This window comes from Protopterus annectens, chromosome 16.part0 (genome assembly GCF_019279795.1).
Source record: "Protopterus annectens isolate FY-2018-M chromosome 16.part0, PAN1.0, whole genome shotgun sequence".
In the NCBI taxonomy this organism is placed as follows: domain Eukaryota; kingdom Metazoa; phylum Chordata; order Ceratodontiformes; family Protopteridae; genus Protopterus; species Protopterus annectens.
The window spans coordinates 5,739,326-5,764,978 of record NC_056750.1 but is presented as its reverse complement, the minus strand read 5'-3'; the positions used below and the strand labels follow the sequence as shown (position 1 = coordinate 5,764,978).

Here is a 25,653-nt window from a genome sequence, read left to right as displayed (position 1 = left end):
ATCGTGGACTACAGCGTCTCTGGGGGGATGGCCTGGAAGGGAGAAGAGAGTGAAGAAGTCGAGGCACTTGCTGTTTTGTGGTATTGCAAAAAGATCACAGCAAGGAAATCCCCACTTTCGAAAAATTTCGTCCGTCACCGATTTCTTGAGAGACCACTCGTGGGGCATGAGAATAGCTCTGCTCAGCCTGTCCGCTATGACGTCGGACTTCCCGGGGATGTGCGTTGCTATCAGAAACCGCTGAGAAGAGCTCGCCCATTGCCAGAGTCTGAGTGCTTCTCGACACAGGGGATAGGACTTGGTTCCACCCTGCTTGTTGATATACCATATTACGGACATATTGTCCGTCTGAATTGCAATAGTCCCCAGGGGAAGAGAGTCTTGGAGGGCTTGCAACGTCAAAAGCACTGCTCTCATCTCCAGGACGTTTATGTGCAAGTGGCATTCGAAGGGTTGCCATGTGCAATCAGGGAGGCGTCCGTTGTGACTGTGGTGACCGGGGGGGGGGGGGAGTAAATGGTCTGCCTTGATGGACTTGAGGGGAGACCATCCACCAAGATAGATGTTTTCTGCAAGATAGAGTTATTAAGATCTTGTGTGTCATAGGGAGCTGTTGGAAGGACCACTGGGAGAAAAGCATCCATTGAAGAAGCCGCATGTAAAAGCGGGCAAGGGGAAGAAGTGTGATGGTTGCCGCTATGAGACCTAATACTTTCAGAACATACCTGGCCTGAATTTTGTTGCTCTGAAGGAGGACGTGAACATGATTTTGGATATCTAAGACCCTCGGCTGTGTTAACTTTGCTGAGAGCTGAGAGTCCAAGGTGGCGCCTATGAAGGTAATAGACTGACAAGGCAGACTTTTCTAAATTTAAAGAGATACCTAGCTCTTTGCAAATGTGAATGGTGTAATCTCTGGCTAGAAGAAGTTGACGCCTGGTGGTGGCAGTGAGGAGCCAGTCGTCTAGACATGGAAACACCTGGAATCCTTGACGTCTCAAGTGAGCCGTAACTGCTGCCATACATTTGGTGAACACTCGGGGGGCTGTAGTGAGACCAAAGGGCAGGGCTCTGAACTGGTAGTGACTGGCTCCCAGCCGGAAGCGGAGAAACCTTCTGGAGCGCCTGTGCATTTTGATGTGATAGTACGCATCCTGAAGGTCCACTGAGCACATCCAATTGTCCTTGCCCAGAAGGGGCAAAATGGACTGAAGCATGACCATCCGGAACCTCGTTCTTTTTACAAACTTGTTTAGTTTGCTGAGATCCAATATTGGCCTCCAGTCCCCTGTTTTTTTTTGGTACCAAAAATAAAGTACAGTTTTGTACCTACCATAAATGTAGATGTCCGATAGATATGCAACTGCAGTCCTTACATATGGGTTGTCCTGCCTCAGGCAGCCCTCGGTCGGCCGGATTCCAAAGTCTGGGTCCGGCGTCGGCTGATGTCGCCTCCTCCCCGATGTCAGAGCGGCTGGGGTATAAAAGCATCAGCCGACGCCATCTTCCTCAGTGTTTCTTGCCCCAGATGCCAGGTGCCCTCCAAGGAAGGCTAAATTTAGAACTGGATAAAAATTCCAGACAAACACAATAGCAATAAACAGATACACCATAACAGATATCCCCAGCTAAGTATAAAAGGAGGGAAGTGGACCCAATACACAGAGGGGTAGGAGGGAGGGAAAACCTGACTGCAGTTGCATATCTATCAGACATCTACATTTATGGTAGGTACAAAACTGTACTATGTCCTTCAAGAATGCAACTGCAGTCCTTACATATGGGTTGAATACCATAGCCAAGCTGGGGGAGGTAGGTTCTAAGATAAGGATGGTGTAGCTAAAATGCCCTGCAGGACTGCCGAAGCAAAGCCTGCTCGGGATCTGGAATATAAAGGCAGGTGGTAGTGCTTGGAAAATGTATGCATGGAGCTCCATGTAGCAGCTTCTAGAATGTCCTTTGTAGCCACCCCTCTTAGGAAGGCTGTGGAGGTGGCTGTAGCTCTGGTGGAGTGTGGCCTGATATTGGCTGGCACACCCTTTCCATGGAAAGAATAACAGAATCTGATGCAATGTCCAATCCATTTTGAAATTGTTTGTTTGGAAATTGCCTTTCCTTGCACTCCAGGAGCGTATGCTACAAATAGTTGGTCAGACTTTCTGTTGGCCTTTGTTCTGTCCAAGTAGTAGCGTAGTTGTCTGTGTATGTCCAAAGTGTGCAGCAGCTTTTCCCCTTTATTTTGAGGATTGGGGAAGAAGGTGGGCAGGTGAATTGCTTGATTTAGAGACACCCTGGATATCACTTTTGGCATAAAAGAAGGATTGGTTCTTAAAGAAACCCTGTCCTGATGAAAAATGAGAAATGGAGGTACTGCCATGAGGGCCTGTATCTCCGAAACTCTTCTTGCTGAGGTAATTGCCAACAGGAAAACTGTTTTCCAAGAAAGAAATTGCAATTCTGAAAATGCTGCTGGTTCAAAAGGAGGAAGAGTTAATTTTTCCAACACGAAGTTGAGGTCCCATGCAGGCACTGGTGGTTTTCTGGGAGGCTTGATATTCTTTATCCCTCTTAGAAATTGTCTTAGTAAAGGATGTGAAAACACAGGAGGATCAGTGTTGTATGATGCTGAAATTGCTGAAGCGTGTATTTTTATGGAAGAATAGGAAAGTCCATTATGCAGCATTTCTGCTAAGTATTCCAGTATCTGAGGGATGCTCATTACTGATGCATCCTGTCCCTTGTTGGTATTCCAGATGTTGAATCTCTTCCATTTGGCTGAATAAGTCTTTCTAGTGGAAGGTCTGCATGCTTCCAGTAATATTTGTTGAACTTCCTTGGAAAGAGAGATATGGGTAGAAATCATGGAACCATCCAGGCTGTCAGCTGCAGAGTTTGCAGGTTGGGATGGACCGTCCTGTAATTGTGCTGAGTCAAGAGTAGAGGCCATTGAGGCAGGGGCCACGGGTTGGTGCAAGTTATGCTCCTTAGTAATGGATACCAGTGCTGTCTTGGCCAATCTGGAGCTATTAAGATGCCTTTTGGTTGCTCTGCTTTGATCTTCAGTAACACCTTGGTCATTAATGGTAGAGGTGGAAATGCATAGATTGTTAGAGAGTTCCAGCTGAATGAGAGAGCATCTATTCTCCAGGCTTGTGGATGGTGTGTCCTCGAGCAGAACTTTTTCAGATGATGATTGAGGTGGGAGGCAAAGAGATCTATGTCCGGCCTCCCCCATGCATGAGTTATTTGAGCAAAAATGTCTGGATGCAACATCCATTCGTGCGGGTCCAGGATGTTTCTGCTTAGACTGTCCGCCAGAACATTGTCCCTGCCCGGAACAAACTGGGATTGCAGCTGTAAGTTCAGTTTCAGGGACTTTTCCCAAAGAGTCATTGTTAGTCTGCAAAGGGGGTAAGAATGAGTACCTCCCTGCTTGTTTATGTAACACATAACAGTGGTGTCTGTCTTTATTAGCAGATGGCCTTGTTGAAGATATTTTCCGAAGGCCTCGATTGCATGAATTACTGCTAACATCTCTTATTGATTGATGTGTAGATGCACTTCCTGGGGGGTCCATTGCCCTTGAATGCATGTGCCCTCCATGTGCACCCCCCATCCATGGTCTGAGGCATCCGTTGTAATGGTCTGGCTTGTTTGAGGTTTGTTGAAAGGCATACCTTTGTTTGACTGGCTTGCTTGGGCCCACCACAAAAAATCCCTTTTTAGACATGGGATGAGTGGGATAATTGCTTCTAAGTTGTGGCTGTGTTGAGACCATAGACTTTTTAGGTACCATTGCAGTTTTCTCATGTGCAGTCTTGCCAGTGGAATCAGTAGAATGCAAGATGCCATGAAACCCAGAGCCTGCAGGATTTTCCTTGCAGTCATCTGGGTGAGCTTTGCTAGGCTTTTGAAGTAATGTGGTAATTGCTCTTGCTTCTCTTCTGTGAGGTAAGCCATTTGTGATTCTGTGTCTAGTTTGGCTCCTAGAAAAAATTATTTGTTGGGATGGCAGTAGTCTTGATTTTTGTAAGTTGACTGTGTATCCCAAAGCCTGTAGTAAGTAAATGACATAATTCAAGTTTTTTGTCAAGGCTTGCTCGCTGTCCGCTTGTATAAGGCAGTCGTCCAGGTAAGGGTATATTTGTATCCCCTGGAGTCTGCTGTGTGCAATTACTGATGCCAGGCATTTCGTGAATACTCTGGGCACAGTAGATAAGCCAAAAGGCAATGCTGAGAATTGATAATGCTCTGACCCTGCAAGAAATCTGAGGTATCTTCTGCAACTGTGTCTAATTGGGACATGCAGGTATGCCTCTTTGAGGTCCAGAGTAACCAGCCAAGACCCCTTGCCCAGCATGGGAAGGAGTTGCTGTAGCATCAGCATTTTGAATTTTGGTACAATGAGAAAAGTGTTTAGAGCGGACAAGTCCAGTATAGGTCTCCATTGCTTTTCTTTTCTTGGAACAAGGAACAGTCTTGAGTAAAATCCCTGGCCTTGTTCCTGAGGAGGAACCTTTTCTATTGCTTTGGTTTTTATCAGCTTTGAAACTTGTTTGAATGTCTCTGCCCTTTGATTTTGTGGCAGGTTTGGCATGCCTTGTCTTGTTGGTAAAGTATGGAAGTGGAACCTGTAGCCTTGGTCTATTATGTCCAGAATCCATTTGTCCTTTGTTAAAATGTGCCAATTTTTTGAAAATAAGGATAATTTTCCGCCTAAAGGTGCTTCTCTTTGAGCCTTGGTCGGCGGTGTCAAAGTCAAGTCATTGTGATTGTCCCTGTGGAGCAGGGGATGTACCTGCGCTACCTCTCTGATTAGTCGGTTGCCATTGGCGTCCTCTGTAGGAGCCTCTGTATTGCCCTCTTCCTCGGGTACGCCTGTTTTTTCCCCTTTGAAACTTGTCAGTGTCTGGAAAGGACCAATTCTTAGAAGGCCAATTCCTGCTGAACCTTGGTGGCTGAACCTGGAGGAAATCCTTGACTGTTTGCACTGATTTAGCCTTTTCCTCAATTGATTTCAACACAACCTGAGCATTAGCACCAAATAGATTGTGTTTTTCCAGAGGTGCATCTAGAAGCTTTACTTTAACATGATCTGGCAATGCCTGTTCTTTCAACCATGCATGTCTACGAATGACTGCCCCTGTCATAGCTGCCCAACATGAAGCTTCCAATGCATCATAACCACACTGAAGGAAATGATTGCTAACCTGCTGAGTGTTATGGACCAAATCCTGCAAGGCCTTTCTATCTAAAGTCTCAGGAGAGGTTAACTTTTTCTGCAAATCATCCATCAAGAAATCCTGATACTGAAACATATGAAAAAGGCAATTAAGGGCTCTCATGGCAAGTGTGGTTGAGGTATAAACTTTTTTGCCCCACCTCTCCAGGGACCTAGCTTCCCTGTCTGAGGGCAAAGGATTTTTGGCCGTGGATGTGGCCACCCCTTTGGGCCCCTGGGAAATTGTTTCTAGATCAACAGAATGGGCCTTAAATAAATGTTTGTGAGTCTCAGAAACCCTGTAGTATCTGTCCGGCTTGACAGGAGCAGGGGGGAGAGAATCAGGAGAAGCACTTGAATCTATGTACACATCATCCAGTACATCTAACACTGGAGGGATAGCTAAAGGCCTGTGTTGGGGAAGCTTAAGGAAGGTACAAAGCCTCTTCCTGGAGTCGGAGAATTCCTGACCTTGCCACTGAAAATGCTCTCTCATGGAGTGGAGAATTTCCCCAAAAGAAATATCCTCAGGAGGAGAGGCAGAAGGAATAGATTCCTCCGCATCAGAATCCTCGTAGACCTGGAAGGACTCTTCCTGGGTATCTGAGTGATCAGAGTCACTAGAGGCTTCATCTGAAGAAAGGGTGTCTGTACGTTCAACCCTGGGCCTTTTGTCAGAAGGTGGCTGAGAACCTCTGTCAGGATGGGCCTAGGAGCCTCTGATTAAGGAAATTAAATCTGCAGCTAAAGTCATAATTTGTTTATCAGCAGTGGGCTGAGGCAAGGCTTTAGGAGGGTGAGACTTAGCCTGGCTGGCAGCCTTAGCACGTGTGTAGGCCTTGATAGACATAGACATAGGGGGCCTAGCTGCCCCACGTGCTGGAGTCACCTTGTCCACGGGTATGGTCTCAGGCAAATCCTGAGCTTCAGTTTCTGGAGGAAAATCAACAACCGGCACCGGCGCAGGCTCCGGGGCCGGAGTGATCGGTAAAGCGGTGTCGTCAGTCCAGAACGGTGAAACAACCGCCTCAGAAGAAACCGTTGCACTCGCGGTAGTTTTTGGCGTGGTGTCGGTGGAAGTCGCGGGCCGAGAATGTCGGTCCCGGTCTTTCCATTTTTTGGAAATATGTGATGTCGGTTGTTCCGATGGCATGTTATAAGAATATTTATCGCCAAAAAAATCTTCAGCAAACTCTGCCCGGCGCCTGAGTGTGCGCTTATTGAAGCAAGCACAGGCGGCACAGGCTGAGACGTCATGGTCTGGGCCAAGGCAGGGGAGGCAGTAAGAATGGAAGTCCTTATGAGGTATTTGTTTACCACAAGACAAACAGTTATTAACTTTTTCAGTTTTTTCTGACATCGGCTGAGGCAAGAAAAGGTTCCCCAACGGGGTACTTAGCTTTTTGATGACTTCGGATACATAAAACACAGGAGCTGACCGACCGGCACTTGCGAACTGCTTCTGCTTTGGGCACCGCGCGGCAAGAAAGACTGAGGAAGATGGCGTCGGCTGATGCTTTTAAACCCCAGCTGCTCTGACGTCGGGGAGGAGGCGACATCAGCCGACGCCGGACCCAGACTTTGGAATCCGGCCGACCGAGGGCTGCCTGAGGCAGGACAACCCATATGTAAGGACTGCAGTTGCATTCTTGAAGGACATCTTTGAGTAGACTCCGGATCCTAGTTGGTCTGCTGGGACTGGCTGGATGGCTCTCTTTTTTAGCAGCTTTGATATTTCTAGTGCTGCTTGTTCCTTTAGACTGGGTGGAACGTCTGGAAGAGACCCCATTTGAATCGTTGGGGTTTGGATAAAGGGGATTTTGTAACCCTCAGATATGATTGACTGCACTCATTTGTCTTGAGTGAGGGAGAGCCAGGCTTGTGGGTACAGCGATAATCTTCCCCCGACTGCCTCCAAAGGTGGACAGTTGGGCAGCGCCTTAGGGATGCTGGAAGGGTTTGTCAGAGAGGGTTTCTCTGCTACCCTGATTCTGTGGACCCCCTCTGCCTCTTGGACGGCGTCTGTTGTTGTTGTTCCCCCCTCTGCCTCTAGGGGTAAACTGACCTCATGCGTCAGGTGTGACTCCTTGTGATTTGCGGAACCACACTTTTCCACCCTTTTGACCCTTAGGATATGGTCTAGATGGGGTTGAAAAATGGACTCCTATGGCAGAAAGAGTCTTGCCATCTTGTTGTTCACATCTGGTCAAAGCATCTTTCATTTGAGGTCCAAACAACGCTGAACCATCAAAGGGGGAGTTAGTGAAAGACGCCTTGAAGGGGTCTGCGAAGTTGCAAAGCCACATCCAGGCGTGACGCCTCAAAGCCACACCTGTGCCTGCAGCCCTACCCGCCATACCGGCTGCATACGAAATAAGCCGCATGGAGGAGTTGACAATGGAGTTCATGGCAAAGGTCGCTGATGAGAACATCCGCTTGCCGTACCTATCCATTGTCCTGGATTCCTTATTAGGTGGATGGATAGGCACTGAAGGATCAGCCAGTTCCTTCTTGGTGGCTGCCGTCACCACCATGGCATCAATTGGGACACCTTTAGATAAAAATTGCTTATCAGAAGGGACTGTTATAAATTTGTAAGGCCTCTGTGGGGTGGGTTCCATCAAATCAGGGTCCGTCCACGCCTTCCGTGCCATCACTTCCATAAGGGGGTCGAAGAGCAGAGACACCCAGGAGGTGGAGGGTCGAGAACCAAAAGCCTCCAGGTAAACCAACTCATCCTCGGAAGGATTAAGGGAAGACCAGTTCCCCCTCTGTTTAAGGATTTCAAGGATGTCAGAGAAGGAGACATCCTCAGAGGGGGACCTTGGGGATCCTTCCGACACATCCAAGTCGGTGTCAGATGTGACGGACTCAGTGGAGTCCACATGCTTTCTCTTACATGTCCTCTTACGCGGGGGTTCACCTGAGAGCTCAGGAGAAACCTCGGAAGAGGAGGATATTCCCAATGGGGAAACCTGAGGCGTTGGATCTCTGTGGCCGGGGGCGAGAGAGTGGGAAGAGACCTCAGCAGGCACTACAGTGGGAGGAGCTGATGGAGCTGAACGTAGAGCAGGCACTGGGGCCAGTACGCTCCTCATGACCTCGAAGGCGCCCCTATCAGGCAGGCTAGAGAGCTCCCACTCCGAAGAGCTGGGAACCCCAGCCGGCACCGACAGGGACGGCTCCGAAGCCGATGTCGGGGCCGAACTCACCAACGCTGACTCTCCGAGAGGGAGAAGGGGTCGGACAAGGGTCCGATGCCACTCGCCCCCTCGGAGCCGGCGAGAGAGTCCAAGCGCCCGGATCCCTCCAAGGATGGCACCATGGACAAGATCGGAGCAGACGACGGAGCCGAAGGCGGAGGTATCGACTCTGACGTCACAACGGTCATGGCTCCGAAGAGCTCCGGCTCCAAACACTGGGGCAGAGTCGAAGGAGGAATAGTATGTTGTATGGACGTAGCTGCTGTCTGATGAGACGGGCTGTGAAGCATTTGGCCCAGTGCCTGAGACTTTAATAGTCTGCTTACCACCCTCTCAAGGTCATGGTCGGAAAGCCTGGAAGACCGAGAGGAATGGCTCCGATGGCTCCGCTCCGAGAGTAAAGGTGACCTCAGAGCTGATTGGATAGATTCCAGAGATGGAGATCTGGACCTCTTGCGTGTGGAGGGCATCAAGGATGATGGAGCTGATGGAGCCGTAGACACGTCGGCTCCAGCAGGAGCTGACTCTGAAGATAGAGTCTTAGAGGCATTGGCTCCGGCCGGAGCCGATGCAGGCAGCTGCGATACGGAGGTATCGGCTCTGGCCGGAGCCAATAGTGTCGCAGAAGGTGAGCCACCATCCGAAGGCTTAGAGCTCGGAGCCAACGGTTTAGGTGGTTTCGAAGGCTTCTCTGGCACGGACTTAGCCGGGGAACCTTCGGGCTTTAATAAGCCCCTCAGGATCAACTTATTCCTGCACTCCTGCAGGACTCTTGGGCTGAATGCATGGCACACCAAGCAAGAGTCCTGCAGGTTCAGGGGTCCCAGGCAATAAACACAAGAAGTGTGACCGTCTGTCAGAGACATCTTCTGACAGCACGAGTCACACTTCTTGAAGCCTGAGACCTTTGTCTCCTTCGACATATTGCTGTCGAAAGGAAAACAACAATTGTAAAGATAGAAAACACACACACACACTCAAACAGACAGGGATACAGGGATACTAAAGGTACACTCACACAGCTAAGAATCCCTGTGAGGGAACTAAGAATAAAACAGAAGGGCCTAAGGCCTAACCTAGGGTGGGGAGTATGACTGGGATAAGGGATAAAAATAGGAACTAAAAATTTAAAATAACCAAAAAACTAGCCTATTTAGAAAAAGTATATTACTATACTAGGGGAAAACTAAGTAGAAAACTAAGATTTTTCTGAAAATTATTCACTAACCTGTGAGCCGGTAAAAAGAGCACCTCGCTAGCGAAAGCGGCAAACGAGATCTGGGTAGTTACCGCCTAGCATAATGGGATATAGGGTTGCCTCGAGCCAGTAAAATTAGCTCTCGAGCTTTAGTATAGGCCGAGTTGGAGCCGAGGTTCGGCTCCGAACCCATCCAGCAAGAATGAAGGCAAGATTGACAACTTAACATGAGATTTTTAATTATCTAGAGAAATGACAAGTGCATATGATACCACAATTATCAAGAAATGATTGATTAAAGGGTCAAATTCAGAATGCCTGTCTATACTACATGCAAACTGTTGTGCAAAGAATGACACAGAATAGTGAAGAGTGTGCAATGAGTAGAAAGACAAATGATTCAGGGATATCACAAGCCTGTTAGGTGATGCTCATACCTCTTAGCCTGGAAACATCAAAAATCTGGACAAGGCCCATGACAATTAGGCAAATATGTATGCTAACATAAAATTTGCATACATAATTATGTAACCCCACCCACTCCAGTGGAATTGTGGGATACCAGCTTTCCAATGCAAACTGAAGAACAGACAACCAAAATATGGCACCAGAGTCCCCCTGCAGCCATTCCACTGTCCCATTACCTGGCTATTTCACCCTATTTACCATAAACACTAATGCACATACTGCTTTACTTCTACAATGATCATTTAGAGTTTATATTTACATTTTATAGCACAATGCACAAACACTAATAGACATCTGCTAAACAAAGCAATACTGTCTCACAATGAAAACAGACTTGGCATTAAAACTTCTCTGCCCTTGAAACTCACATTCATTGAAACAGCATTGAAACCCACATGACATCCAATGAAAATGCATCTGGTGGACAGTGGTAGATAAAGATTACCTTTAGGCTGTTTTCAAATCATTGGCCCCTTGCACACAAAACAAAAAACATACATGTGTTCTTTGATACACCTTCCTGGGTTTATAAAATTATATTCCTTGTATAATACAGCATATTTGTTAGACTTAGAGCGCACTTTAAATTTATTGTTTGAACATTTTTCCAGTAGGCAATGAAACAAAATGCATGAACCAATAATGACAAACCAGAGCTCCCAACCTCTTAATACAGAAATCAGTTCTCACTTCTCACCATAGCTCTCAACCTCTTAGCACAAAAAAACTGGACAAAGCCAATAATGGGGGAATACAGCCCCAAAAACAGGGACAGATTACAAATACCGATCTTACAAACTTAGAAAATTGCTAGAATAAAAGGTTTTGTGTTACCATTTATTTTCTGAAGAATATGCAGTCTGAAATTCAAATGCCTGTCATTATTTAGTAAATTCAATCCTTCCCTGATTTGCCAGAAATATCCAGAAAACCACAGATTTTATGAGGAAGGGAAGAAATATGTGAGGCATAAATGTGAAAGTGGTGGTGGGTAGGAACTTTATGCTCTTGCTACCTATACCCAAGGTACAGGGCTTGAGCCTGAGTACCTCTAGCCACCAGGTATATTCACCTGCAGCATTTTACACACACACACACACATGCACACGCGCACACATGCACACGCACGCACACACACACACACACACACACACACACACACACACACACACACACACACACACACACACACACACACACACACACACACACACACACACACACACACACACACACACACACACACACACACACACACACACACTTCTAGCCTTGCAGGGAAACATTAGCTAATGAAATGAAAACAGCCTTGTAGGAGTTCCATTCGTTCTCATAAATGAAACAGTAGCTTACCCAACTTGCAGGAGTTCAATGGCCAGATAAGGAGTTCCAGAAATTGGCTTACACTTCTAGCCTTGCAGGGAAACTAATGAAAACAATACACACTTCTCGAAACAGTAACAGACACACACACACACACACACACACACACACACACACACACACACTTCTAGCCTTGCAGGGAAACATTAGCTAATGAAAACAGCCTTGCAGGAGTTCCATTCATTCTCTGAAATGAAACAGTAGCTTACCCACCTTGCAGGAGTTCAATGGACAGCTAAGGAGTTCCAGAAATGAATGCACATTTGTTCCGTTCCTTCCCTTGGCTTGGCTTAACTTTGCAGCAGTCACTTGTTCTGTTCTCTGAAACAGTAGCTAAGGAGTTAGTTCTGGAGTTCCACTCCCTTGAAGCTGGCTGGAAATGAATGCACACATGTTGTTTTCCCTTGCGGCTGGCTGGAAATGAATGCATGCATGTTATTTGAGCATTCTGACAGGCTGGCAGGCCATTTCACAGAGCTGACTTCATCACGCATGTGATGATGTCAGCTCCAAAAGCCAGAAAAAAATTAAAAAAAAACAGCCAGAAAATTCGGAAATTAAGGAATGCCACTCAGGAATTATGGCACCTCATTATATGGACCCCAAAACTCGGTAAAAAATGAGTAATTCAGTACAGTTGGGAGGTATGCTGAAGCTGAGTGTACTGCATGCACTGAAATAGATGGCACACAGCAGGGCTACACTGTGCAGTATTTGTTACTGCAAAGCACTAGGGTGTACCATGAGAACAACATTCATTCTGAGCACTGAGAGTAATGACAGGGTCCGAAATAATACACAGGCATGGTGCTTGACAGGTTGTTTAAATCCAATAGCAGGAAGCAGAGCATGATAGCATAATGCATTCCCTATGCAACTGCACTCATGGAGTATTTCACAGTAATGGCAGGTTTTACAGCAGGGTTGATTATGAACCTTACAATAACTCAGTAAAACAGCATTTGAGAGAAGTGTTCAAACAACAGAGGTAGGGTGAAAATTAGAGCTAAGATAACAAACTACAAAAGCACTCTGCATCCTACACTGCACGCTGTGATCATAAGATCATATGAGATTACTAGGCTATCGACCAGGAGGTAATTTCAAGCCTAACTGTTTTAACCCAATGTAATACCAAAGAGGTACTAATCAATACCCAAGATTGCATTTAGTGGTGACTGCTCATGTCCAGGAGGGTTGTGGGCACTATCCCCAGTAAGAATTTACGGTACCCCATCCAGTCATCCAGGTTCTTCTTGAACAATGTCATAGAGGTGCTCTGTTTCGCATAAATTGGTAGCATGTTCCAAAGACATAGCAGTCGCTGGGAGATAAATCTGTCCCCCCAGTATGTCCTATTTAAGTCACAGGTCATATTTAAGTCCCTGTAACAGGTAACCCTAGACCCATTTGATTTACAGACATGCAGTAAGTTCATTAGGTTTGGATCTTGGTTGCTCTGTAGGCCAGGCATAAGTCTCCCCTAAGAAGTCTATAAGATACAGAATTAAGTGATAGGGATTTTATTCTGTCCATGTAAGGCACATGCTGGAGGCCCTTGGTCTTTGTTATAAACCTCTGAGGTCTCTCTAATTGCTGTAAATGCTTAGTATGGTACATACTGAATGGGGTTTTATACTCAATTATGGGACAAATAAGTGTTGAGTACGGGGGGGGGGGTTATAACTTCTTTTACACTTGTGGTAATGCCTTTACTAATCAAGTGAGCTACATAGAAAGCTTTTCTTACAATGGTAGACACATGGTGGTTGAAGTTAAAGTCACAGTCAACCTGTGATCCCAGGTCCCTTAGCACTTCATGAGTACTTAGAGTATTGTTATTGATTTGATAGTGCGAAGGGACATTGTTTGTGCCAAAAGGAATGATGATGTATTTCTCTGCATTCAGTTTTATGCCATGACTAATGCACCACTTGATCTTTCTGAGACAATCCTGTAGAATACTGACATCATTTGGGGATTCAGTGATTGCACCTAGTTTGCAGTCATTTGTAAACTAGGTCAGCCACAACACTTTAGTTTTGACCTGAACTTCTGAGAAGTATATGCCAAACAGTAGGGGGCCCAGCACTGACCCCTGTGGCACCCCACTAGTAACAGGTCTGCTGGTTGATGTGGAGCCACCCACTTTGATACTGTGTGTCTAGTTTGTGAACAAGTTGGCAACCTATTTTATAATGAAGGGGTTTACATTCAGTTTGCTAAGTTTATCGGTAATGCCTAAATGTGGGATTGTGCCAAAAGCCTTTGCCAAGTCAAGGCATGCTGTGTGCACAGATCTGCCCTCATCAATGGCCTTGGTCACACTTTCAAAGAAATCCACCAGATTTAACAGGCAGGATCTTCCCTTCACAAAGCCGAATTGGGTAGGATCCATGGTTTGGAGGTCACCTATGTCTTTATTTATGAGGTCCATAATGATGCGTTCCATGGTGTTACAGATGAGGCTGGTCAGCCTTATGGGTTTGTAATTCCCTGGGTCTGTTGCTAGGCCACCTTTGTGGTGAGGAATAACTGCAGCTGTTCTCCATTCCTCAGGAACAAAGCCTGTGGTTAGGCTATATTTGCAAAGGGTACTTAATGGTGATGCTAGTTCATGTTTTAGCCTGTTTAGAAGACAGCCTGGGATGTCATCTGGTCCCATAGAGGCCATGTTCTTTGCCTTGGATAGGGCTTTGAGGACCTGCTCTTCAGATATGTAAGGTGGGGAGGGGGGTTGAAGGAGGGTTTGCTGTAAGTTAGGAGGGGATAAGGGAGTGAAATTTTCACCAAAACTATCCGCTAGCAGGTTTGCTATCTCTGTGGGGTCAGTGTGTGTGGTACCACTGGCCACCAGTTCTGAATATGCTTGGGTCCTACCCTTTAGGTTACATAAATAGCTGTAAAAGGCCTTATGCTTATCCTTGGCAGTACTTGCTAGGTTTCTCTCAAAGGAGCTCTTGGAGGATTTGAGAAGTTGTCTTATTTGCCTGTTAAGGCTGAAGAGAGTACTTTTCCATTGTTGGGTCCTTGTCTTTCTTTTCTTTGACAGCAACTTGCTGCATTTATTGTAGAGATTGTTGATCCTGGAAGTCCACCATGGCAGCCTGATTTTACTTGGATCTCTGGCTTTGATTCTATCTGGTACAGCTGATTTTATAAACTTATGCAAGTGATTGTACAGGGTTTTAGTGTAATCTTCATCATAGTTACCACTTTCAACTTGGGCTGGGGCTTGGAATGCATTTATACCTTCACCTAAGAGGGTACAGTTTGCCTTGGTGAAGTTTTTTAGTCTGATTTCACCCTTTGTGAGTTCTGGTGTTAGTGTCACTTTGAAAGTGACTGATTTGTGGTCAGTTGTAACCAATGAATGTCCAACAGTTGCAACAGTGCACCTGTTTGACATGTTGGTGATGGGTCTATATTTAAAAGACCGAACGTTCAAAATCGCAAATACGACAACCGCAACACATAAATGCTGAACAGCTGAAACAGCGAAACATGTAAACATCGAAATACGGAATGCCAAACACATTTCTGAAAACAACAACGCCATATAGGTAAGTAAAACCTACTTAAATAAACCTCAATAAACACACTTTTGCAGGGGGGCAAGCCCCCCTGCATCCCCACACCCCCCCACTTATATATACCAACTCCGAGATCGCACTACAATGGGGAAAAGGATGTATTTCCTCTTCCCCATGATCAACCTGCTGGCCAAGGAAATACGTTCAACGTTCCGTATTTTGATGTTTACATGTTTCGCTGTTTCAGTTGTTCAGCGTTTACGTGTCGCAGTTATATTCAAGGTTTTGAACGTTCGGTCTTTTAATATACACCCATTGGTGATCTAGAAAGTACAGTTTTGTACCTACCATAAATGTAGATGTTCGAAGATCCACATTGCTGCAGTCCTTACACTTGGGTAGTCCGCTGTCCTCGGTCGGCCCGAATATCAAAGTATAAGGCTGACGTCGGTCAAGGTGCATTTGACTGACATCAGGACGTCAGGGTACAAATGCGCATGACCGACGTCATATCCTCAGTCTTTTCTTGCCCCAGATGTCAGAAGACCCTAAAAATAAAGGTCAAAACCAAAAGACAGCAAACAACCAAGCACCCTTGCCCTAATTATATGTACAAAATATACACTATATGCACAATATTTACAACTCAACCCACACAACCACCTCTAACTACAGAGGGGAAGGAGGGAGGGTAAATTGGACTGCAGCAATGTGGATCTTCGAACATCTACATTTATGGTAGGTACAAAACTGTACTATGTTCTTCATCTCACATTGCTGCAGTCCTTACACTTGGGTAGAATCCCAAAGCAGAGGTATGGGAGGATGGCCAAACTATAAGGAAGCAGGAGCTGCCAAAATGCCCTGCAAAACAGCAGTGGCAAAACCAGCCCTGGATTTAGAGTAAAGTGGCAGGTGATAATGCCTAGAGAAAGTATGCACTGAACTCCAAGTAGCTGCCTCCAAAATATCCTTGGTTGCCACCCCCCTCAAAAAAGCTGTTGAAGTGGCAGTAGCTCTAGTGGAATGAGGCCTAATCCCAGCTGGAATCTCCTTGCCATGATGGGAATAACAGAAAGCAATGCAAAACCCAATCCACTTAGAAATAGTTTGTTTTGACACAGGCTTGCCCTGAGAACTCAAAGCAAAAGAAACAAATAACTGCTGAGACTGCCTGAACCCTTTAGTTCTGTCCAAATAATATCGCAACTGCCTGTGTACATCTAAAGTGTGCAAAATCTTTTCCCCTTTATTTTGGGGATTTGCATAAAAAGTAGGCAAATGAATAGTTTGGTTTAAAGCCACACTAGAAACCACTTTAGGCATAAAGGAAGGATTAGTACGTAAAGATACCCTATCCTTATGGAAAATCAAGAAAGGCTCAACCGCCATAAGGGCCTGCAATTCAGAAACCCTTCTTGCAGAGGTAATGGCCAACAAAAAAGCAGTCTTCCATGATAAATATTTCAACTCAGAAGTAGCTGCAGGCTCAAAAGGTTGTAGAGTGAGTTTCTCCAACACAAAATTGAAATCCCAAGCAGGAGTAGGAGCTCTTCGTGTTGGTCTGATATTCTTTGCCCTCTAAGAAATTGCTTGAACAAAGGATGAGAAAACAATGGTGGGTCACAATCATAGTGAGCCGAAATTGCTGCAGCATGAACCTTAATAGAAGAGAAAGACAAACCTTTGTCCAGTAACTCAGTAAGATATTGAAGAGCCACACTCAAATTAGGCTCAGAAACATCAAAATCTTTTGCTGCACTCCTAAATAAAAATCTCTTCCATTTATCTGCGTACACTTTCCTTGTACTAGGCCTTCTAGCTTCCAAAATGACATTCAAAACTTGCTGAGGAAGTGGAGGCCCACTATGGTTGAAAACAGAATATGCCAGGCTGTTAGGTGCAGAGAGTGAAGCTTGACATTGAGCAAATGGCTGTCCTCCTGTGACAACAGGTGTGGAATCGAAGGCAAAGGCCATGGAGGCTTCCGTACCAGACTTCTCAGTAATGGGTACCAGTGCTGTCGAGGCCAATCTGGAGCTATTAAAATCATCCTTGGCCTGTCCTGTCTGACCTTTAGAAGTACCTTTGGGAGGAGAGGCAGAGGTGGAAAGGCATACACATGAAGATTGCTCCAATTGAAAGAAAGAGCATCCACTCTCCAAGCTGTGGGATGAAACCTTTTGTGCAAAACTTTGGCAGCTGATGGTTTAGTGGAGAAGCGAACAGATCTATGTCTGGAGTTCCCCATGACACTGTCAATTTCTGAAATACATGAGGATCCAATTTCCACTCGTGGGGATCCATAATTCGTCTGCTCAACACATCTGCTAAGGAGTTCTGTGCTCCTGGCAGAAACCTTGCCTGAAGATTGAGCTGTAAACTGAGAGCAGTCTCCCACAAAATCATTGCTTGCCTGCATAGAGGATAAGAATGCGTTCCCCCTTGCTTGTTGATGTACCACATGACAGTTGTGTTGTCTGTTAGAATCAACACCTGCCCTGGAAGAAGTAAATCCTTGAAAGCTATTAATGCAAACTGGACTGCTAACATCTCCTTCAGGTTGATATGTAGATGTTGTAGTCTGGCAGGCCACTTGTCTTGTATCCACTTTCCATTTAGATGAGCTCTCCAAGCTTTGTCTGAGGCATCTGTCGTTAAAATCTGACTCGCCACTGGCCGGGTCACAGAGAGTCCCTTGTTTAGGTGACATTCCTGAGCCCACCACAAAAATTCCTTTTGAATGCAAGGTATTATTTGAATGACAGTGTCCAGATCCTGGCAGTGCTGTGTCCATACATTTTTGAGATACCATTGCAGCTTCCTCATATGCAGTTTGGCATTGGGAAGCACCAGAATACAAGATGCCATGAACCCTAAGGCTTGAAGGACTGTCCTTGCAGTCAGCCCGGACAGATGAGATAGTTGATGGAAGTAAAGGGAAAGACTCTTTTGTTTGTCCGGGGTTAAAAGGCCATCTGGGATGCTGTATTCAGTCTCACACCCAGAAAGCACATGTCCTGAGAGGGTACTAGACTGGACTTTATTTCGTTCACAGAATACCCCAGGCATCTTAGCACTGCTATCACATATTCCAAATGATGAAGAAGCTCTTCCCTTCCTTGAGCCAGAATCAGGCAGTCGTCCAAATAAGGATAGATCTGTATTCCTTTTAGCCTGAAGAAAGCTATCACTGGAGCCAGAACTTTCGTGAACACTCTGGGCAGTAGATAAGCCAAAGGGCAATGCAGAGAACTGATAGTGAGAAGTCCCAGCTCGAAAACGCAGATACTTCCTGCAACTTAGTCTTATAGGAACATGAAGGTAAGCCTCCTTGAGATCCAAAGTTACCATCCAATGATCTTTGCCCAGCAGAAGTAAAAGCTGCTGTAACGTCAACATTTTGAACTTGGGAATGTCCAGATAAGTGTTGAGGATAGATAAATCCAAAATTGGTCTCCACGTGTTCCCCTTCTTTGGTACTAGGAACAGGCGAGAATAAAATCCTAGGCCCACTTCTGGCATAGGTACTGGCTGTATGGCCCCTATTTGGAGTAACAGAGAAACTTGCTTGTGAGCCTCTATTCTTTGTTGAGGAGGAACGTCTGGCATGCCTTTGAAAGGAGGCAAGGTATGGAAATAAAACCTGTAACCGTGGTGTATAATATCCAAAACCCATCTGTCTTGGGTAATTAAACTCCAATTTTCTTTGAAAAGTGCCAACCTTCCTCCCAAAGGTGCTGCCAGACGAGAAGGCTCTGGCAGCTGAAAAGGTAGGTCATTGGGTCTGTTTACGAAAGGACTGACCCCTGCCCTCACCCGAAGACTGTGCAGGAGAACTCCCTGTTCTAGGCCTGAAAGAGCCCTGAGCTCTGCCCCTACCATGTCTAGATCTACCCCTAGACTGGGAATCATAAGAAGGATACGTCCACCCCTTAGTAGGCCAATTTCTACTAAACTTTGGAGGCTGGACCTGCAAAAAATCTTTAACAGTCTGCATAGACTTAGCCTTGTCTTCCATTTTCTTTAAAACTGCCTCAACAGGAGAACCAAACAACACGTCAGATTGTAAAGGAGCATCTAAAATCCTTGTTTTAACATGGTCAGATAAATTTTGATCCCTCAGCCAGGCGTGCCTGCGAAGAACTGACCCAGTGGCAGCCACCCTAGACGAGGCCTGTACAGCATCAAAACCACATTGCAAAGAATGCTTACCCACCTGTTCAGAAACATGTACTAAATCTTGCAACTCTTTACAATCAATACCTTCTGCCAGAGCATCAGCCTTAGACTTAAATTGTGAAAGGAGATAGTTTTGGTATTTCAACATGTGAAACTGGCAATTCAAAGCCCTCATAGCAAGAGTGGAAGAAGTATAAACTTTCTTTCCCCATCTATCCAAGGCCCTGGCCTCTTTGTCTGCAGGAACCGGATTCTTTACAACAGAAGCCTTAACACCTTTAGGCCCCTGGCTAACAGTTTCTGGGTCTGCCCTAGGACTCTTAAAAAGATACTTATGAGCTTCAGGCACCCTGTAATACCTATCCGGTTTAACAGGAGCAGGAGGCAAAGAATCAGGATTAAGAGAAGCCTCTGTAAAAACATCCTCCACTACATCCAAAACAGGAGGTATAGCCAAAGGCCTATGCTGGGGTAAAACAAAAATTCCCTAAGCCTTTTCCTGGAATCAGAGAAGTCCTGACCTTCCCACTTAAAATGCTCCCTCATGGAATGAAGAGTTTCTGAAAAAGAAAAATCCTCAGGAGGAGAAGCAGAAAGAGTAGAAACATCCACATCAGAATCAGAATAAGGAGAGTACTCCTGCAAGTCTTCAGCCGAAGACTCTGAAACATCTGAAGCCTGCTCAAAACTCCCTAGCTCAGGCTCCACCCTAGGTCTCTTATCAGGAGGGGGCATAGAACCCCTAATCAAAGTAATCAAATCTTCTGCCATTTTAAGCATATGCTTCTTGGGCACAGTTCCTGAAGAACTAGGGGTAACACCAACTGAAGCCAAACCTGGCCTGCCCCTGGGAGAAGCCTTGGAAACAGAAGGAGAGGGCCTAACCACCCTAGGCAGGGAGGGGAGTACAGTAACCTGAGAAACCCCATCAGCCTGGCCTGCCTCCTGAGAGGCCACATCCTGCAATAACAAAGACTCTCCCTGGGATCCCAAAGAAACCTCCGGTGGAACCACCGGCTCCACCGACACCTCTAAAGAACCGGCGTCCGGTACTGACGGTTCCTCTAGCCTAGGTTTAACTGCTTTGTCCTTGCGCTTCGAAGAAGCGGCGCCGGAGCATCCGACGGCATTTTATAATTGCACCGCTTCAAGACTAACCTGGCACAATCTAATCTTCTCTTAATAGTGCGCTTATTGAATCTAGCACAAGAGCGACACCCAACAACGTCGTGCTCAGGCCCTAAACAAGGAATACACAAAGTATGGTAGTCTCTATGCGGTATCTGTTTCCCACAAGAAATACAATTATTCACTTTTTCTGACATCCGGTAAACCACTGAGGCAAGAAAAAACTAAAATATTCCCCAACGGGGTACTTAGCCAACTTTGACTCGGTCTGAAACTCCGAAATCGAACAATTTCAGAACGCCAACCGGCACTTGCAACGCTGCTTCTGCATCGGACCATGCGGCAAAAAAGACTGAGGATATGACGTCGGTCATGCGCATTTGTACCCTGACGTCCTGATGTCAGTCAAATGTGCCTTGACCGACGTCAGCCTTATACTTTGATATTCGGGCCGACCGAGGACAGCGGACTACCCAAGTGTAAGGACTGCAGCAATGTGAGATGAAGAACATTGTTTGTTCTTCTTGTTGAGGTATGGCCAATTTGCTCCAGGGCATTTGAATTCACAAATTCAAGGAACATTTGTGCTAGCGAGTTTGGGCTATAGTAGGTTTCCCAGTTGATAGTGGGATAATTGAAATCCCCCATAACCAGTATGTTTAGTAAAATTTGGATTGTCTTCAGTTTGGTTAAGTAGGCTTTATGGGTGTCATGACCCATGGAGGGGGATCTATAACTGGCTAGGACTTGAATGAGGGTCTTACCCACAATAACCGGGACCTGGAGTTGTCCTGTCTAACTAGACGTGAGGTGAATTTGTCTCTAATATAGACTGAAACACCGCCTCCTTTGGTTTTCACACATTCAATTTGCGGTCTAAAAGTGTGGAAGGCATTGTAGCTTTGCAGGGCCGGGGTACTCTCTGAGGCCTTAAATCAGGATTCTATGACTGCACAGACATCTACATCTTCTAGTGATAGAAGTGTTTCCTGGGAGTGCAGTTTTTGGTTTAAGCTCCTAGCATTTAGCAGCATAACCCTTATTTTTGTTCTGCTTGGTTAATTTCACATCGGTAATGTCGTTTTCCAGACCTAGCCTATAAAAGGCACTATGGGGAAAGCAAGAACCTTTACGAACAGCCAAAAGCTTTGGGGGTGCCAGGTGCAAACCTTATCTGGCAAAGCAGCAAGGTTGTCGACCATGGCTTCCCAGGCAGACAGGAACTGGATCCCCTTGGAATGACACCAAAAACAAAGTCAATTATTGAAATCAATCATTTTTTGTTTATACTGTGGCATCATTCTAGGTGAAGGTAGTATGCTGCTCAAGGCTAAGGACATACCTGCTTGGGACACTTACTGAGAGAGCTTGACCATGTCTCTCTTCATATAGTCCAGTGAGGAACAGAGTCATAACAGTACTTGTTGCTGACAGCATGCATGATTTGGCAAATCCTGGCACCAGACAGCAGATGACCATGACTTTCTCCTTGTCCAACTTGGTGAGTGAGAATCCGTGTGTCTCACTATTGAGTCTCCAATGACAAGAACAAGTGTTTTTTGAGTGTTATGTCTTACATGCTTGGTGGGAGAGACACTGGTGTTGCTATGTGTCATGGGTGCTGTGGAGACTGTGTTAGCTGTAGCAAACTTGTGTTTTGGAGGTCTCTGGCATTTTGGTAAGTTTTTTGAGAGAACCTCCATGTATGTGGATTTACGTGTTTGTTGTGTACTATGTGTATGAGTAGTGTTACTATGTGAATATGCAGTGGTGGGTGAGTTGACAACTTTCTCCGTCTTACTGTTTTGAGTGAGAGAGAGCATGGATTCTAAATTCTTGGTGTAAATACATCTCTCGGACTCTGTGCTAGACTATATTATTAGTAGAGGATTGTCTGTGTACATGAGATAATTGCTACACTGCCTCAAGTCAAGAGACCCAAGTCAACAAGGTTGGCAGGAGAAAAAAAGGGGAAGTCCAACTGTCCAAAATGCTAGGTTGAAGACTGTTGTTACTAGGGGTGACTTTTCAGAAATGATCACGGAGGAGCTCAGTGAATGGATATTTCTGCTTACAACCCATCATTGTAAGGGTGGGTTACCGTAATAGTAACTCATACCTTCTGGCAGATTCCAAAGCAGTATTATCATACTGCTGGAATGTGGGCAGTATTATGATCCACTGTAGCATACCCATGCCAAAAATCGTTCTACCTCTGCATTGTGCATCTAGCTTGTCCTCCTGATACTGGCACATCTGCGACTTATAGTGTGCAAGGAAGGTGCATGAAGTTTTGTGGACCAGCTGAATCTATGGTATTTTTGGCCGGATACGTCCCATCTGTACAAATTACTGGAAGAGTAATCTGATGAAGAACATACAAAATTATATGCAGTAAAAAAGGTCAAACATTCAACAAAAATTAGCATTTTGATTGAAAATATTTGAAAAAAAAAAAACCACTGCTGACAAGCGCATAGTACAACACAGGCAAGATTATTCCACCAGTAATATGGAATGCCCCAAACCAAGGTTTGATAGAACACTGGTGCAAAAAACCAGCATTGGTCTTCTTAGTGATTTAAGCTCAGCTGATGGAAACTTGTGTTTGGGATAGATGACATGGAAGATCAGGTTTCCACTCATAAAATGAGGATCTCAGGTTAAGAAAGTCTGTGGATGATGCTAAGCTGGGTGTCAATGACAAGTCCCCCTCCAAACTAAAGGCACTACAACAGAAGTGTATACTTTGTCAGTAGCTGGTGTAGTAAAAATGGGTTCAAATTCACTGCCAAAACATGTAACAATGTAGTACTTGGTAAGTGTCCTCTAGTTCTAGCTTATAGCACAGATAACACACCACGTCAAAATAAAAAGGTTGTGAGGGACCTAGGTGCATGGGTGCACAGCTCCCTCAATTTTGACGAACATGTTGTAACAGGGGTTAGGAAATCCTTTTATCTTGGACATCTCTTAGCAAAATATATTTCTTCCAGATCAAAAGACGTCCTCACATTCTTGTACCCCGCACTGATTAGACCCATCATTGAGTACAACACCCCCTTTGCAATGTACCTTATTAAGCATTTCAAGCAAATAGAAAAGCACAATAAGTTTGTAACTAAAAAAGATCATGGACTTAAAAGATTTCATCTACAAAGAAAGAATGCAGGCTTTATCCCTATACTCAATTTCATTTACTTAGGGGTGATATGTGCCTTGCTTTTAGGGCTATAAGGGATCCAGCTGCTCAAAATCTCTAATACCTCAATAAATTAAATTAAACAGCCCAGATAATGCTAGAGCCATAAATCTAAGTCTTCTCCAACAAATAAATCAGACAAGGAGAACTGACAGAATTGTCATGCAACATCTACCCATCAATAGAACAAACTCTCTCTCCAAATTAAGATGTATGACACACTGTCTGTCTTTAAAATGGAGCCGGACAACTTGATGCATATTCATAGATTCACCCCAGTATGACTGGCCTGGCCCTCCTTGAAAATGCAGACAAGGCCTAATGACGGCTACTAGAATGGTGGAAATGGCCTCGCGTGTCAGCTGCTTTGCAAATCTTATCATTTTTATGGACAAATGCAATGTTATGATTTACTATTAGTCTGACCCTCCCTAAAGAAATGGAGAATGATATGTTGTCCTAAATTCTCTTGTAAACCGACAACATTCTTTTAGCCTAACTGGTACAGTAGAACATCATGGTGAAATGCAAAACTTTGGAATCTTGTGAAGCATGCTGTGTCATTTCCATGCCATTAGTTAATACCTGGCTGACATAAGAAGCTGTATTCTTCTATTGTTCAGTGATTTCTGCTCTTTCATAATTAACTCCAAGTCTTTATTTCTGTTTTCAGGTTTCTGTATTGAGTCCTTGCTCATGAATTCTCTGAAAGATAAACAATAACATCAATTCCAAGCAAAACACTCTAAATATAATTACAGTAACAGTAACGAATGAGAAACTGCAAAACTTCTCAGGCTATAATGTCTTTTATTTTCTATAACCATGCTAACTGTTAATTGTTTTACATTGATTAGAATATCAAATATTGTTATAAACATCTAAACACCTTCTAATCATATTTTGTCAATATCTCCTTCAATACAGAGCATGCGTAACATTTCCAAACCACTCAACAAACAGTGCACCAACTGCAGTTTATATACCAAGTTTAGAACCAAAAAAGTAAAAAAAAGTATTTAGGAGAGACAGTGCAGATGAAATCTTGGTAAAAGCACTGGTATTCATAGGCTACAGAGACTGAAGCATTGATCGCTCAGCATCTGTCGAGTGCAGTACAAACGATGATGTATGTCATTCTTTACGAAGCGCAGTATAATGCTCATACACACAGCACACTGAAGGCTGTGGCATGCTTTACAGGATAAAGGTGCACAGCATGGTACTCTGTGTGTCCCCTGCTAGTCTGGACTAAGTGCCTGCATAAGCAGTCCTTGCACCCTTCAGTGATAAAGAACCAGAGTATCCCAATACTCAGGCATAACACCAAGGGATCATAAGAGAAGCAGTCTGTATGACGTTCAGAGATAAAGCACCAGGAATACAGTGTTTGACATGCATTCTACAAAACAGACTGCCTTGCTGTGAGCTCAGATTTGTCACTAGTGGAGTCAGTGTGCAGCAAAAACACAGACGATGTCAGTTAGAATGTACAGTATGGCAGCCTTTGCTCAGACCATGCATTCGCTTGTTAGTGCAGACATAATCCTTACATGATAAATGCATATAGCTACATGTGTGCATGTCCAGATGTAGGTGTGTGTGTGTGTGTGTGTGTGTGTGTGTGTGTGTGTGTGTGTGTGTGTGTGTGTGTGTGTGTGAGAGAGTGTATATGTATGTACATTTGTGCATGTTGGTGTGTGGGTATGTGGACAACACTGAAGTGTGGTATGCATTTCCACAAGGCAACTAGTCGATAACTGTATACAGCTGAAATTCGTAATGTCCAGAAATGGGACACACAATTCCAGAGATAATGAAGTTGTGCAAAGCTCAGGCACTATTTACATTTTATTATAAACCTGTACTTCATCCATGACACTGGTAGTATGCTGTGTTACACAGAAGAACTAAGCTGTCTTTGAAGCATAGCCTACTGTTTATTTCTGGAGCAGGTACTGCTCAGTTGTGTACCATTAACCACAATGGGCTGTCATACCAAAGTACCATATTTTATTTATTGCTGGAAACATTACCGTGGGCATGTATATGAATACAGTCAAGTGTGTATATGGGTTTGTATGGGTCTACTTTAAAATATCAAAATGCCATAACATTGACTTGCAGAACATCGA

At 44.9% G+C, this 25,653-nt stretch overlaps 1 protein-coding gene across 1 annotated transcript in view; it reads right to left on the bottom strand.

Annotated features, from left to right (window-relative positions):
• CCDC180 (coiled-coil domain containing 180) overlaps window positions 1-25,653 on the bottom strand; it is a 2,826,277-nt gene that overhangs the window by 2,086,408 nt on the left and 714,216 nt on the right. Inside the window, exon 10 of the mRNA XM_044058396.1 lies at window positions 24,104-24,223. Coding sequence (XP_043914331.1) covers window positions 24,104-24,223 — 120 coding nt within the window. The remainder of the gene's footprint in view (window positions 1-24,103; window positions 24,224-25,653) is intronic.